General features: G+C 48.2%; 4 protein-coding genes across 4 annotated transcripts; 2 read left to right on the forward strand and 2 right to left on the reverse strand.

The window, feature by feature from the left end:
* TIF34 (translation initiation factor eIF3 subunit) lies at positions 1–1,196 on the reverse strand (the record flags this gene model as incomplete). Its single annotated transcript, XM_049253003.1, has 4 exons — positions 1–360; positions 416–532; positions 597–1,115; positions 1,170–1,196. The coding sequence occupies 4 exons, from the start codon at positions 1,194–1,196 to the stop codon at positions 1–3; spliced, it is 1,023 nt and encodes a 340-aa protein (XP_049108172.1).
* A 2,141-nt stretch (positions 1,197–3,337) lies between these two features.
* ADE3 (tetrahydrofolate synthase) lies at positions 3,338–6,412 on the forward strand (the record flags this gene model as incomplete). The annotated part of the gene is made up of 5 exons (XM_049253004.1): positions 3,338–3,461; positions 3,528–3,548; positions 3,600–3,637; positions 3,696–6,223; positions 6,304–6,412. 5 exons carry the CDS (start codon positions 3,338–3,340, stop codon positions 6,410–6,412), a joined length of 2,820 nt encoding a protein of 939 aa, XP_049108173.1.
* Positions 6,413–10,914: 4,502 nt separating this feature from the next.
* IDP1 (Isocitrate dehydrogenase [NADP], mitochondrial precursor (Oxalosuccinate decarboxylase)) lies at positions 10,915–12,660 on the forward strand (the record flags this gene model as incomplete). The annotated part of the gene is made up of 8 exons (XM_049253005.1): positions 10,915–10,977; positions 11,149–11,184; positions 11,238–11,248; positions 11,314–11,347; positions 11,410–11,548; positions 11,598–11,634; positions 11,687–12,183; positions 12,233–12,660. The coding sequence occupies 8 exons, from the start codon at positions 10,915–10,917 to the stop codon at positions 12,658–12,660; spliced, it is 1,245 nt and encodes a 414-aa protein (XP_049108174.1).
* Positions 12,661–13,445: 785 nt separating this feature from the next.
* LOZ57_003959 (uncharacterized protein) lies at positions 13,446–15,836 on the reverse strand (the record flags this gene model as incomplete). Its single annotated transcript, XM_049253006.1, has 6 exons — positions 13,446–13,754; positions 13,841–14,094; positions 14,860–15,143; positions 15,209–15,408; positions 15,462–15,509; positions 15,564–15,836. The coding sequence occupies 6 exons, from the start codon at positions 15,834–15,836 to the stop codon at positions 13,446–13,448; spliced, it is 1,368 nt and encodes a 455-aa protein (XP_049108175.1).
* Positions 15,837–16,650: the final 814 nt, after the last annotated feature.

The following is a 16,650-nucleotide window of genomic DNA, read 5'->3' on the forward strand; positions in this document are numbered from 1 at the left end:
TCATTTCCTCGCCTGCTCCCTCTCCACTTCATACATGAAATCAAAGTACGCCTTGTCAAAATGATGCACACGGACATATCCGTCCTCTCCACCGGACGCATAGCCCGTACCCGCTGGATGCGCAGCAATTGTGTTCAGAGGACCAAAGTGGCCTCGAACACGGCCAATCTCGTCCTCGAAGATCTTGTGGTAGAAGCGGGCTTCGAACTTTCCTTGTCTGGCGGAGGTGGTGGTGACGTCCATGGCGGCTTGACCACCGCCTAGAATGACAAAGTCCTTCTTTGCCGTCATGGCAGCGGTGTTAAGGGGGGTGTCGGCGACGTATGTTTTCATGACTTGTAGATCTCGGCAAGAAATAATCTGTGGCTTAGTTAGCGGGACTGCTCCAGCAAGAGTCAGAATAGTATTCACGCGCCTTTGCCGATTTATCTTTCGAAGCTGTAATACAATATGTTCGGTCGGGGGAGAATTGCAAATCGTTGACTTGGTGGTCGAACTCGTGGGCTTGCACGCTTTCAAGTTGCTCGCCAGTCTAATACAGATCAGTAATCAACCCATGGCACCTCCATCATAGAACATGAAAATAAACCACTCACCTTGGCGTCGTACTGACTTATACTGCCATCCTCATGTCCCGCAATGATATATTTCCCCAAGAAACTCCATCCCGCGACAGTAGCCTTACTCTGCTCACAAGTGATTTTCAAGCTCGGCTCGTCAGTCTGATCATCCAAATCATTGCCCTCTCCATCCCCATACCGCACATCGTATACAACAATTGTGCCCAGGTACCCCATACGCTTTTCCGTAACAGCAAGTAATCTCGACCCATCGGGGCTGAATTCAACTCTCTTCACCGCAGTCGGGAAATCCCACACTTTCACACACTCGCCGGTCTTCGCATTCCACAGGCGAACTGTGTTATCGGCCGCGCCCGTGGCCAAAAGAACTGTGCCGGGGCTGACATCCACGGTCCAGAGCGCACCCTGGTGTCCCGCATATGTTCCTAATCTCTCGCCGTTCGCCGAGTACCACGCACATAAAACCTTATCTTTCGCTACGGAGAAGAGGAGATCGCCATCGTGGTTGTATTTGATTTGATTGAGGGACCGTTCCTATAAACTTGTTAGCGAGGCGGTGTGTGGACGTGTAAAATATTTTTCACGTACATGGCCCTGGAGGAGGATCGGTCTCATGACAGCGGCTGCAACCTGAGGTACTCAAATGATATATTTATTCAGGTAATGCGCTTCAAATCAGTCTCTCTTGCCCACGGCTGCGGCTACAGTCATCCGCCCGCACATTGAATGTTCGATTTTGGTGCCAAGATTTCGCCTTGCGCCGAGACTTCTATGCACGTGACAGTTGGTTTTTCAGCCATCACGTGATAATATTAGTCTTGAGATTATATAATCACGGCATCCTGTCAACTGAAACTCAATCAATCCGCAACCGCATGACAGGCTGCAAAGGATTGATTTAAAGAATTTTTGCTATTCCTATCCAGCAGATCGCTAGTAGATTTATCCTCAATAATTGAATTATTGAAGCCCAATCAATAATCATGAAACAGCCATGCCCTCTCCCAAGCCTTCCTCTTCTCGTCAACATACGTGATCCAGAAGCTACTCTTTCACCATGCCCGACTTCCTTCTCTACATAATGACTAGGCCGTATTTCCAATTCCCGGAGCCATCAGGAGTCTACAGCACATTCACCACTTCCGCTGATCAATCCACTGCTTCAACGTCATCTAGCATCAAGTGTACAAGTCACGAGGACCCAGAACCTAACATTTTCTTGCGCTCGCGAGAAATTTGGCTCTTTAATATTGATCACTTGTGGGATAAGTTGTATTCTTCCGGAGTTTCACCTGCTGTGGCCTTGAAAATAGGCTTATTCTCAACGGCAGCTTATATTTCATGTATTTTGTATAGAAAATTTGTTTTGGGTTTAATATTTCTGCAATATCTTCTTCTGCATATTTTACTGCCTCAGAATTGTCCGGCAATTACGGGATATTGCAGAATAACCCAAAGATGTCTTGAGACCATTGTGCTTAAGAAGTGCTGGCGTCCGGCTTGCCGAAAAGGTGGTATAAGGAGCTGCATTCTAGTCGACATTGGAAGGAGCGTCCGATAAATCGTCAAGACCAACCTGGACATTATGCCAATGAAAATTGCTCTGTCCCCACCGAACCGTTCTCCCTATGAGGGTTCTGAGAATATGCGACCGGATTGAAATATCTAACAGTATCCTCGAAATAAAGAGTCTGTCATAGACCACGAGCCTAACATACGCGGGATCAGCTTACTAAACCCATGGCGACCTGCTCAGTGGCTGTACTATAAAATTACTATCGAAATTTCAGAGTATTAACTATCTGCAATGACCTTTCTCTCTCCTGCATTGTGATGGGAACAGCATCATTGAAATTCTATCTGAGAAGCTCTTTCATAATACCACAGGATATCACATAAAACTTGACTTACTATAGCAATCCGAAGAAGAGCATTCAGATTAAACATGAATACCGATCAGCTAGCTCTAATAAGCCAATGACTACTTACGTAGTTAACAGTAGTAAGGTCCATCATCAAGAGAGAGGCCCGGATATCAAATTACACGAAAATAAACCTCCATTTACTCGACAACGTACGCAATGAAGCAACAAATTCTCTTTTTGGAGCTGAAAACAGGCAGCTCACAGTAAATACAGAGTCGTATATTGCTGGAATTCAAAAATTTGTCTTTGCTGTCGCTCTGGAATTTAGGTAGATCATGGCGCGCGAAGTCAACTTCCTACTTCAGGGGTAGAAAAGGATGTTGCTAGCGCACGGGCCAAATCCAAAAGAAAAACGCTGACTCACAAAAAAAAAATAACGGCGACGGAGCGAGAGCCTGCGGTGAAGGAAAATTTCTAGTTTCTCAAAGTCAATTGCGTTCAGTGCGGGCAACGAGTCTTTGGTCGTTGCTGAGAATTCACCCGCTGGCTCGCATGTTCACAGCAGGCTTGCGGAGCCTGTCGCGGCGAGACGGGACAGTCCCGAGGGTCACACGCATGCTGCCGGGCGCGCTGCTCCAGGCCCGACTAACCACTCAATCCCGGCTCGCGTCGTCCATACCCCGCCATCAGCCCGCGTTCAGGTCCGTGATTGCCCGTCACCCTCCCGCTACAAACACTCCTCTTCTGGCTTCATCTCCAGAATCGGCTGCCAGTCCTTTGTTAACAGTTTCCAGAGCCGCAAGCACGTTTTCAAGGGCCCGGAATTCGCTTTTCAGGCCCCTCCGTCTTGCCCCACCTTGCGCGCAGCGATTTTCCTCGAGCACAGCGAACATGGCCGGCAGTAAGATCGATGGCACGGCGATAGCCAAGGGCATTCGCGAGAGACTTAATGCTGAGATTCGAAAGACACAGGAGTCAAATCCCAGATTCCAACCGAGCCTGGTGATTTTCCAGGGTAACAACTCCATTCGCCTACCGAACCGCCCTTGCACTGAATAGATGCTAATGTGATTTACTATAGTCGGCGACAGATCAGATTCAAGTACGCACTCTATGTTTCAATTCTCCCCAAGTCCGCGCTGAACTTCCATAGGTACCTATGTCCGCATGAAGCTGAAGGCTGCGGAGGAAGTACGTACACTACTACATATGGAAAAGTCAATGACTTACTAACCACCTGTTAATTTAGGCAAATATCCTTTGCAAAATTACCAAGTTTCCTGAGGATATCATCGAATCGGAATTAATTCAAGAAATCGAGAACGCAAACAACGACCCCTCAGTGCACGGCATTCTCGTACAGCTTCCGCTTCCAAACCACCTCTCTGAACATACAGTCACTTCTGCAGTCTCCAATCACAAAGATGTGGACGGTTTTGGTGCCAACAATATTGGAGAATTGGCAAAACGTGGAGGAAAGCCGCTTTTTGTTCCTTGCACTCCTCAGGGTGTTATGGAACTGCTCCGTACGACTGGAGTGGACCTAGCAGGGAAAGAGGCGGTTGTTTTAGGCCGAAGTGACATCGTTGGCAGTCCAGTCAGCTACTTGTTGAAAAATGCAGATGCCACTGTAACTGTTTGTCACTCCAAAACAAAAGACCTTCCTCAAATTATCAAGAAGGCGGATGTATTGATCGCCGCTATCGGCAAGCCTGGCTTTGTGCGGGGCGATTGGCTAAAGCCAGGTGCCATTGTCATTGATGTTGGAACAAATTACATCCCTGATGCATCGAAAAAGTCTGGACAGCGCTTGGTTGGCGATGTTGAATTCGATTCCGCCGTTGAGGTCGCCTCGCATATCACGCCAGTACCTGGTGGCGTTGGCCCAATGACAGTTGCTATGCTCCTCCAGAATGTGGTGAACTCGGCAAACTCATATTTTGAGAAGTTAAAGGATAGACGCATCTCACCGTTGCCCATCAAACTTCAAAACCCCGTTCCATCTGATATCGCAATCTCTCGAGCCCAACGTCCAAAGCCAATCACGCGCGTTGCAGCCGAGATTGGAATTGCGGCACACGAATTAGAGCCCTATGGCCATACAAAAGCAAAAGTTAGCTTGGATGCTTTAACTCGATTGTCCCATCGTCGAGATGGGCGGTATATTCTTGTCTGCGGTATCACTCCAACTCCATTAGGAGAGGGTAAATCCACCACTACAATGGGTCTTACTCAGGCCTTAGGTGCCCATCTCAACAGGATTGTTTTTGCAAACGTCCGACAACCAAGTCAAGGGCCGACATTTGGTATCAAAGGCGGTGCTGCTGGCGGCGGTTACAGTCAGGTCATTCCTATGGACGAGTTCAATCTCCATTTGACTGGTGATATCCATGCCATCACTGCTGCCAATAACCTACTAGCAGCCGCCATCGAGACGAGAATGTTTCACGAATGCACTCAATCAGATGCTGCCCTATACAAGCGTCTGGTCCCAACGAAAAAGGGGAAAAGGGAGTTCCAGCCAATCATGTTCAGGAGATTGAAGAAGTTGGGAATCGAGAAGACCGATCCTAACGAGTTAACTGAAGATGAAATTCACCGCTTCGCCCGTCTGGATATTGATCCTGATACCATTACATGGCGTCGCGTCTTGGACGTCAATGATCGACATCTCAGGTCCATCACGGTTGGCCAGGCTCCAACAGAAAAGGGCCATACGAGGCAGACTGGATTTGACATCTCAGTTGCAAGTGAATGTATGGCTATTCTGGCTTTGAGCAACGACCTTGCTGACATGCGAGAACGCCTTGGTCGCATGGTCATTGCAACTTCGAAGAACGGAGACCCTGTAACTTGTGACGATATCGGGGCTGGAGGTGCGCTCACAGCGCTAATGAAAGATGCCATCAAGCCAAATCTCATGCAAAGTTTGGAAGGCACTCCCGTTTTTGTTCACGCTGGCCCCTTTGCCAATATCAGTATTGGAGCTAACTCGGTTGTTGCTGACAAACTCGCGCTCAAACTGGCGGGTACCGAGCCTGATGAGGATCATGAAGCCAAGACCGGCTTTGTCGTTACTGAGGCTGGGTTCGATTTCACCATGGGCGGTGAACGTTTCTTCAATATCAAGTGCCGTTCATCCGGCCTTGTTCCCGACACAGTAGTCATCGTTGCTACGGTTCGTGCCCTGAAAGTTCATGGCGGTGGGCCTGACATAACCCCTGGAGCTCCCCTTCCCGAAGCCTACAGAAACGAAGATACTGAGCTCCTGCGACGCGGCTGCGTGAATCTCAAGAAGCACATCGAGAACGCGAAGCAATACGGCATTCCCGTCATTGTCGCTATTAACAAATTCGAAAGCGATACCGAGGCTGAAATGGCCGTCATCCGCGAAGAAGCAATTGCCGCGGGAGCAGAAGATGCCATTCCTGCGAACCATTGGGCCGAAGGTGGGGCCGGTGCCGTTGACCTTGCCAAGGGTGTCATCATTGCTAGCTCGAAACCAAAGGATTTTAAACTCCTCTATGACCTCGAAGGCACCATCCAAGAGCGGATTGAGAAGATTGGTCAGCTCATGTATGGCGCTGATAAGGTTGAATTCAGCGAGCTGGCTCAGAAGAAGGTGGACACCTATACGAAACAAGGGTTTAGTAATCTTCCCATCTGCATTGCTAAGACTCAGTACTCTTTGAGCCATGATCCAAGCCTTAAGGGTGCCCCGACAGGTTTCACAGTGCCCATTCGGGACGTGCGGTTGGCTGTCGGTGCGGGATACTTGTGAGTTCTTAGTTCCCCTTTCTCGCCTAATCTACCACATCAAACCTTTGCTTTGGTTTACTGATAGCTTTTACGTTTAGATATGCTCTGGCAGCGGACATTCAGACCATTCCAGGCTTGCCTACTGCGCCAGGCTACCTCAACGTCGACGTTGATGCCGAAACTGGCGAAATCGACGGTCTTTTCTAAAACCCATTTCACCCGGAATCTCTCTAAAAGAAACAGTCTGCATTTACATCTCTCTCTGAAAGATGGTGGAACAGGACCGAATTTGCGAGCGTCTGCGCAATATAGAGTGCAAATGTGCATAACTAATGTAGTTATGTATTCCATAGAAGGTGGCATTCTGCAACTTTCGAGATCTGTGTCATAAATGTCATGGTGCACAACTCTACCTTGCCCTTCGGCTGCCACCCGACTATCTCGCTTCTTGTCCACCCCAGACTTTCCTGCGCTCCGTGTTCCCATTCACACGGACCCCCTTGTTTTCAGCACATTCTATTTACTATATCCTGTTCCTGTAATTGTACTTCCCCTTCTTATTTTGATTTTTTCTTTTTGCAAAACGCCCCTTGCCCCTTCAACAACAAAGCTTATTTTTAGGCGTCTCCTCTCGCGTGGTTCTAAGTATTTGGTAGACCTAGATCAGGAATAGATGGGTGAAAAAGCGATAACAGCGGTCTTTGGCATTATCTTCAACAACACACTTTACTGCATGCCAGTTTACCTATACAAAAGAGGAGCCCATATATATGGCCGTGGAATTGGAAGCGTCGCATGTGGCCCCCTAAGCGAGATTTTAATAAAAGATTCTTGCGGGGTGATCGGTGAAAAACGTTTTATATAATTTTCGCCGCCATTCTAATAAACCAGCAAGGCTTCCTTGCAAGTACTAAAAATCAGCCAACATGACAGAAGAGGCGATCAAGCATCTCAACACCTTCAGACACTCTTTGCTAGAAGCAATACATCAAGCCAAATCGGCTGAACTGGCCAGGGGCCAGTATTATATGTATGTCATGGGTACTCTAATTGAGATGGAGCTTAATTTATAGTCATTTCATTGTTGCAGCGGCATAATGATCATTAGCCAGATTAGTCAGCAGGCCCGGATAGTTATAAGTTTTTGTACTCCGTATGGTTGGCTTTTTAGGGTTTTGCCCTATGTAGTCATGCTTCTCTTCATTGGCTGGATTTCTTGAAGCCACATGCGATATCTTTTATTGGCTAGTTAATAATCAAAATGTATGTACCTTGAAAAACAGGGGTAGATACAGCAACAGATAATATTCAAAAAATATCATAGATTGTTTCGATCATCTGAATCTGAGTTTAAGTGTTCTGTTCTCTTGAAGCATTAGTCCGCACAACTTGGTGGTTAGATTAGAACCCGTTAGTAAAGTTAAGGACTAATAAGAATTATGCTCTGTTGCTTGTTCAGATTGATCTTAAAAGCCGTTCCCAATAAATTCAACCAGTTTCTTAGTTCTTACCGGGCTAGAGGTAAGCAGCGTTAAAGTTAATTATAATGAGAGAAAATATAGGGTGTTTGACAACCATAATTGTGATATGTCCATATATTTTCTCGAAATCTTAATATCACCACCACTCTGATATCCTCTGGTTTATTGGAGCTTGTCCATATATACCAGTAGCACGTCACAGAAGGTACCTCTGGGGTGGATGCTAATGTGGGTGTTTAATGGAGACCTGTATTTGACTCTTTAAGTTTTAGGAGCGTTACTCCTTTCATCCCTTTATTGCAAATAATTATAGTCACCTACCAAGGTCGATGATCCTGGGCTAAGGTTAAGTAAGTTGTGGTGATATGGGCATCAGCACGTATATCTGCAAATTTGATCAGACATAGCCCAGTTTTCGAGGTACTTATTAAAGGCTGCTACCATAGACCACACCTTTGTTTCCATCAGGGTTTAAAGTGATATCAAGGGAGATTTGTAGATTTATTGCCTTTGTGCGCGATTCTTGAAAAATAGATGGGAGTGTGATCAAACTTAGCCAACCATGTCAATAGATAGCCCGATTCGATGCTCATTATATACTCCGTACAGCTGCAAAATCACCATAGATTGTCTTTGTAAAACGCAGTGATTGGCTTTGAACAAGAATTGAAGTTTTGGGAGGCATGTTGTCGAGACAGATAGAGTAGCTTGTTTTTGGCATTTGCATGTGTCTTCTACACGCTCATCGTCATCTTAGAAAAAATTTCCAATTATCGATCTGCGAGACCAATACGAGCCATTGTCATTGGATAATCATTCGTTTAGGTAGAAATGAAGGAAGGAAAGAAGCGTGGGTGCTGAGGGGACATGGTTCATAAGCAGGGGTATATATGGAAAATTTAAGGAGGGCAGCACCCATAATATTAGAAAGAGGCTTTTCGCGGCATGGCAGCCAAGTGCTGCTATAGAGACCTTATGAAACTACTGGAGAGATGGCGCCGGCGTTGTGGGCTAACCTAAAGGCCCCTCAAAAGATACCAGGCATATGGTCTGGAGATGCAAGACGGCAAAGCGAGACAAGCCCAAGTTGCCTTCGGCTCATGGTGGCTTTTGATCAGCCCGCTCGCTGAACACGGCTAAACGAGGCATTGTTCGGCAAGTCAGAGGGATGCTGCTGCAAGCATGGTTTTTGTCACCGAGAGACGGTCTGGGACGATATTTGTGGTATTCAGATGACGAAGACGGATATCCACAACAGCTCCTGAAGCTAAGGGTTTTAGGAAAGTCCATGCTCAATGTAGACGGGAAGGATGGACGTTGAACAGCTCATCATCAATGTGAAGCCGTTCATGCGAAACCCCAAATGCCGGCGCATCCCGCTATCGGAAGTGGATTAATTAGTATCCGACAGTATCTCCGCGGCGCCGAAGGCTTGGCAGGGCTTCGGCTATTTTTCTGCCGAAATGCTGTGATTGGCGGGTTTTAGGCAGCGAAATCTGACTCTCGGCCAATCAGCGTGTTCAGCGCGAAATAACCGCTCTAATCATCTCGCAGAGATTCTTAGAAGGAGATACACTACTGTCTCGATATGTTCCCTGCCGTGCGTTTTCATATTGTTGTTGGCTATACAAAGAAGGCAAGGAGCCGCAATAATGTCGTGAATAATGTCCTTGTAAAAAAGAGCCGGTTGGTCGGCGATTCAATCCCGAGACTCTCCCCGCGCCAGACTAGGATCTCAAGACACTTGAAGCGGCTTGCAGGGGATAACTTCTGGGCGGGGGCTGGGGCTAGGGAAAAGTAGCTTCCCTGCTATGTATATGTACAAAATTATGCCAGCAGGGCTGCATATACAACGGTCATCACTAGCAGCGAGGACCATACGTCGGCGTTAATGTCAAAGGAGCAACGGGCGTACACATGAAAAGGGTCCAGGCAGGATCAAAGAGGATGCTGCGGAGTAGGAAATGGATGGGAGTCTGAGCATATAACAGCTCATTGACCGGTCTTGGAGTCGCTGTGACCTTGGGATGGATGGACACATCATGACGCAGATCAGCGCGGCAAAAGGATTCCGGGCAAGTACGCTGTTTTCCGGGGAGCACGCATCTGTGATGAAACCAAAAATACGCTCGATGCACAGGAGTATGGGAGGAGCCGGGCAGATATGAAGGTGTCTCTTCGAAACGGATTGCGCCGTGAGATGAGACGGGCGCTGGGTAGTTGCTTCGCACAGGCGATGTCAAGTTTGCGGATGGCGCGGCGCGGGAGGCACACGTGACTTTCCCAGCGATAAGCGGCGATGCGACGCTGGCCAGCCGAGGAAAACCCCGCGGCGGCGCGCCAGGGGACGTGCCTGGCGGGGAGCGCGCAGGCATGGCAATGCGCGGGCTGGGCTGGACCGTTTGATTAAAAAGCAATCATCGGCCACCACCGTCGTCATCGCTGCGCTGCTCCCGCCCGCCAGACACCACGTCTCAGCACTGGACCGGCCGCGTGTGTGGTGGTGGTGACCTGCTGTGCGGCACGACCGGCGGCCCTAGCACCGTCTAACTCTACATAACACACCAACCAGCCACCTCACCCGCTGGCTCAGCAGCTCCCAAGGAACCGCTCACGCTGTCAACGGGCCCGCTCCATCTTCACGTCCGCTGGATCTGGTTCTCCGCCTGTTTAAGTTAGAGTTCCCACGCGCCGGAAATCTCTTCGCCGCCCGAGAGAGCACACCCAGTGCGAGCCTGAAGGCCGAAAGGGCGCCAAAACAACAAAGAAAAAGCCAAAAGCGAGCCCGCCCAAGCGAGTCGGAACCCACCAGACGCCAGACACAGGGAGCTTCATCTTGATTTCGTATTGCTCGTCCTCGACTGCGACGCTCCCCCCCTGGCTTCGCGCTCGCTGCCTGTCCCCGGAGTCCTGCCTGTCCCTCCCAATTACCCGGCCCCCAAAGCCATGCCTGCTCTTCGGCCTAGTTCCGCCCCCTCCCGGCTGTCACTGGCCCGCCTTCCGCGCTTTAAGTCCCTGCCCGCCTCCCGCGCGCTGGCTCCGTTTTCTACCCGCACCACCCCTCCTCCTCTGTCTTTCCTCTCGTCGTCGTCCTCCGCCTCCTCGTCTGCGCCGCTCGTCCAGCAGCGCTCCAGCCTCGATCGCAACTCTCTCACACGATCCTTTGCCCTTCTCAGTGCAGATCGCCGCACTGCTGCCCCCTCGTTCTCCTACATCCAAACACGCAACATGGCTTCCGGACGGAAGAAGATCAAGGTCAAGAACCCGTTGGTGGAGTTGGACGGCGATGAGGTGTGTTATATGTCCCTCTTCTCTGCTCTTGGGCGCCTGTGGATCTGCTGTTGGCGCAATTGCCCGAGGTTATTGCCTTTACAGTAGCCGATTGTTGATGGTGTTATACCAAGCACATTGACTTTTGATATTGGGGACGGGGTGGATAGCTAACGTTACCTCAATAACTAGATGACCAGAATTATCTGGCAGGACATCAAAGATAAAGTAAGGGCATTCGATTCCTCCTATCTACACCTTGTGTGCTAACCTTGAGCTAGTTCATCTTCCCGTTAGTCCCCACTCGTGGTCGAAATTGTTTCATTATGGGTGAAGCAATCTACTAACTCGGTGCAGATACCTCGATGTCGATTTGAAGTACTACGACTTGGTGAGTAACAATTCTAGGAGCCTGATGAAGCTTCATTTTGCTGACATCAGCTTCACTACCAGGGCCTGGAGTACCGTGACCAAACCGATGACAAGGTTACCGTCGACGCTGCAGAGGCTATTAAGAAGTATGGCGTTGGTGTCAAGTGCGCCACCATCACCCCTGACGAGCAACGTGTCGAAGAATTCAAGTTGAAGAAGAGTATGTATCTTTGCCCTGAAATCTCAGGCCTAGAAACTGATGAAAATAGTGTGGCTCTCTCCAAATGGAACCATCAGAAACATCTTGTGAGTTTATTTTTGCCGGTTGGAAAGTAACCGACAGGCTGACATTGATTAGAGGTGGAACGGTTTTCCGCGAACCAATTGTCATTCCTCGGATCCCAAGACTTGTACCTGGCTGGAAGAAGCCAATCATTATTGGCAGACATGCCTTTGGTGACCAATACCGTGCTACTGACCGTCTTATTGGTGGCCCTGGCAAGCTTGAGCTTGTATACACACCCACGAACGGCGAGCCGGAGCGAGTGACAGTATATGAATTCCAAGGAGCCGGTATTACCCAAGTTCAATACAACACGGACGAATCTATTCAAGGATTTGCTCATGCCAGTTTCAAAATGGCTCTGCTCAAGAGCCTTCCTATGTACATGAGCACAAAGAATACTATTTTGAAAAAATACGATGGTCGGTTCAAGGATATCTTCCAGGAAATCTACGAAGCCCACTATAGAAAGGACTTTGAAGCTAAGGGTATCTGGTATGAACATCGCTTGATTGATGACATGGTCGCCCAAATGATCAAGGGTGATGGAGGTTGCGTTATTGCCATGAAGAGTGAGTTTGAGTGCTATATTTTTCAGATGAAAATACTGATTGCATATAGACTACGATGGTGATGTCCAGTCCGATATTGTCGCCCAAGGCTTTGGCTCCCTTGGCCTTATGACATCTACCTTGACCACCCCCGATGGCTCTGCTTTCGAGTCTGAAGCCGCCCATGGAACCGTCACCCGCCACTACCGTGAGCACCAGAAGGGTCGTGAGACCTCTACTAATCCTATTGCCTCCATCTTCGCCTGGACCCGTGGCTTGATCCGCCGTGGTCAACTCGACGAGACTCCTGACGTCATCACGTTTGCTGAGCAGCTCGAGCGTGCCTGCATCGAGGTTGTCGACGAGGAGGGTGTTATGACTAAGGATTTGGCCCTGTCCTGCGGCAGAAAGGACAGGGAAGCCTGGGTTACCACCCGCGAGTACTTGGACGCCGTCGAGAGACGACTTCGCAGCAACCTCGCGAACGCCAAGCTCTGAATAGATCGCGAAACATCTTGTGTATTTTGCACCGAAGGAGCGTTTAGAAAGATGCTAGCATGAAAAGCTTTGCTGTTTCAATACACTTCTTGCAAACGTTATTCTAAACGATCATTCTTGCTGAATATATCGTCGTTGGAAAAAAGTCAAAAATCTTCGAGATTGTACAGCGCATATAAACCCGATGTTTTCATAGACCTATGGTTTGAGCCTGATGGGAAAGTTTCTTTTTTTTTCCTTTTTGTCATGATACATGCTTTTTGATGATATGGACCATGTATGTACGCATTATAGCTTAGGGTTCTCCGTTTATTTAACACCTTGATGAATTTGATCCTTTGAGTAATTATTAGATCAATCTATCCATAGACTTGGTCACTGTCATATATGTGGCAATAGCTGGCGTGACAAAGTTGGGTTTGATGCTTTGTGTTGTATTTGTTTTATTCGACTATCTCATTCTTCATCCCTAGCTTCTCATTCAGAGAAGGCGGGAATGCATTTCGAACCTCCCTCCAAAAACACAAATATTCACTTGGTCTAATAGCCATAATAGTTCATTGAGCGGGAACAGTCTCGAAAAATTGTACGACAGAAAGGGGCAAAGCGCTAAAAGAAAAAGGGGCAGAGAAATGATGGCAAATGCGTCGTGACATAAACAAAAAAGCACAAGAGGTTACCGGCGAAGAAGCAAGTCCAATCGAAGCCGTCTTTGTGAAAAAACCCCACCACCACCTGCATTCTGGCAATGGAGAGAGGGGAATATCATCAAATCGCTTCTAAATTCACTTCTTCTTCGCCGGAAACTTCTCATCCCCGATATTCGCACCACGCAACTTGACATTCAGGACTCTCTCCATGGACGAAAGCACCTTCTGATCGGGGGCAGCGGTACCACGTTCAAAGTCCTGGACAATGCTGACGGTGGTGTTGCATTTGGTGGCCAGTTCCTTTTGGGACATCTTGTATTTCTCGTCGTTGCGACGACGCTTGATGGCTTCACCGACTTCTAGACCCACAGTCTTGGGCTTGACAATGTCGTCGGAACGGTCGACTTTGGTGAGATGTTGGCCTTCAACGGCGGGGCGAGAGGCCTGCATGCGGGGTTGAATATTAGTTGGACGGTCTTGCTGCTTTGAGGGGGAAAGATGGGGATGAATTTATTGCAGAGAAGGCTTACAGTGTTGCCAGTAGCGAATTTCTTTTCTGTGCCGATGATGGCGCCAGATCGAGCAGCGGCGTTAAGAGCGGAGCGGCCCTTGACAACAGTCTCACGGGGCGCGGCTCCACCACGGTGCTTGCTACCGATGACAGTGACGGAGTCCCAGTCAGCCATTTTGTTTAGCGGAGTAGTGGGGTAAGGACTCGTAAAACGAAGCGAGAGGCAGAACGAGAGATGGCTGCTTGATGTGACTTCGTAGAGATAGTCAAGATCTGCCCCAGATGAGAAATCAGGTGAAAACGCTTTATGGTATGTGAGGTAAACGAGCAAGATACCAAGAGAGAGCGAAAAGGTAGTGGCGGCGGGTTGTTCGGGCGATGGTGAATAGATAGCAACCCCGTTTTATATCGGAGCGGCAAACAGAAGTTTCGAGACCGCTTCGCCGCTAGCCGAATACGGAATGGTTTCTGATAAAAGTCTAAACTTACCCGTCCAAATCGGGCTCGCCGCCATGTTATATAAGCAGAAAGATGGCCGAGAACGTCAAGAATATCAAGACGGCCCGTTGTGACGTTGAAGTTGACAATAATATAGTCGCGAATAACTCACAACTTAATTTCTCCCAGCAGTCCGGAGTATGCCTGTCAATACCTCAAGGAGTACTCCGTACCAACCTCATATTAATGGTAAAATATGCTTAAGAGGCTTAAAATCAGCCTGCCAGTCTAGTCCATGTTCAACTCAAACTTTAGCTCTCCATAAAATGTAGAATGTGATTGATGAACCTCTGGCAAATAGACATGTATCACATGTGATCCATTATACGGTCAACCATTCTCTATATCCACTTGCACCGAAGGCCTCAAACATTGAAGGTAAGTTTAACTTTACAGGCTTTACCCAGCAACTGGAGAAAACAACACATAGGCATATTCTTACTTGCCTAAAGACCATCCCACCCCCATTGACCTTGCAAGTCTGCAGTGCCAATTGCAGCTTTCATCTGCTATTCTTTTCAATCCAGTGGATATACTTACTGACCCGCGTAAATATTGTTGGATACCCATCTGTACCACAGAGATAACCAGCTGATACAACCCCAAGCAGTACCTGGCCAGTCTCATCAAGGAGAGGCCCTCCGCTATCTCCATAGCATGAGGACTTTAAATCTGCACCGGCACAAATTGTATAGTCTGTGACAATTTCCGAAAGAGGAAAGGGCTTGCTGGCATGCATCTTTCTGCAGGCATTGCGTTCAATAACAGGGAGCTCCACCTGGAGTAAAGAATCGGGGGTTGTGACATTAACAGATGTAGCACCCCTACCTCAGTTAGCACTGGGTGTTCTTATTTTGCGGTACGAGCATACGGAGTTACATATACGCACCAGCCAGCTGTCAATACTTTGGTTTTGGGGGCAGGATCGAAATATTTTTTGGGAAGCTTGGCATACTTAATATTTGGGCCCTCCGAAATAGGGGCAGCGAGAAGAAGTATGGCAATGTCATGATGAAGAGCTCTGCTAATGTATTGAGGATGCACAACGATGTCTGAAATACCAACTTCAACCTCACCAGAGGTAGCTATCTAAAAACAGATCAGCTTCAAGGAGCCTTGTGCAGATTGAATTAACAACTTACAAGAGATCCTGCACGAACGATTGTCGAATTGATAACATCAGGGAGATTCTAAAGAATCAGAATTCAGAAGGTGATTTAGCATGTCAAGTAGCATCCACTCACAGGAGGCGTTGGTGTGCCATTCTGGAATGTAACACAATGAGCAGCAGTGATAGCCACTCTGTCATCAATCAATGTAGCACCACATGCATGTCTTGTTGCTGTTGAATTTTCTAGGAAAAATTCCATGGACAATATGGAGGGATATTGCCCCAGTACTGCTGGGGATCCATTCACCACTCGGGAGATGCTAGAGGAGTGTCTTGGAGGAACCGCAGCCGCTATTGAGATAGCTGGCAGTGCCAGAAGTGCCACAAGGTAAGAAAGTTGCGCCATTGTGCCAGTGAAAGGTTGAGAAGCGTGTGGGTAATAGAATACCCCAACATTTTCAGGGTGGCAGCGGAATGGATTTATATAGACAAGGCTCCCCGCAAGTGGTCATACTCCTTACGGCATGGAAGGCTTTCTCAAGCCAAGAAGCAGCAATGGTTTTAATGTATGTATGTAAGAGATAAGAGAAACTAGAATTGTGAACCAGAGAGGTGATTGTAACATACTACGTCAGCTGCGGCAACTACGCAGGCATCTTGGCCAAGATGTAGTAGTAGAAAACAGGTGGGCTCAGTTTGTTGATCGAAGCAATAGAATGCTTGATACTGGAGGCTAGAACAAACAACCAGGAACATGTTTCTGGTATTTGTGCCCATTCAGCATGTGGTGCCGTACGGAGGTGTTCTATCTTGTATCTTGCCCCTATGCTGTAGGCTTAGGGAAACAGGCGAATCGGGACAAGCTCCATACGTATATTAAGAATGCCGAGTTGGAGGTTGTCAGGGTAGGGCTCAAGAATTCTTCCGGAAACATAAAGAGCCGCCGCCGTTGATATTTGACAGCTTCCCTGCCCCCCCAAAGTCAAATAACCATGCCGTCTTGGGGCTTATATTCATCTAGTCCTTTATCTCCGTACGGCGATCAATGCTTGCCATCGAGCGTCGGGGATAAAGAACGTAGTGCGTAGTATCGTTGCCTCATAACCTCAGACCTTCACCGTATGTTGAAGAGCCGTCTCCTACTAACTAGGGTGGGGCTATGCCAAGATACACTAGGCTGAATTGAGACTTCTCTTCAACATCCGTTGAAGGTCTGAGCC

Source organism: Ophidiomyces ophidiicola (genome assembly GCF_022830035.1).
Source record: "Ophidiomyces ophidiicola strain CBS 122913 chromosome Unknown scaffold_14, whole genome shotgun sequence".
Lineage (NCBI taxonomy): Eukaryota > Fungi > Ascomycota > Eurotiomycetes > Onygenales > Onygenaceae > Ophidiomyces > Ophidiomyces ophidiicola.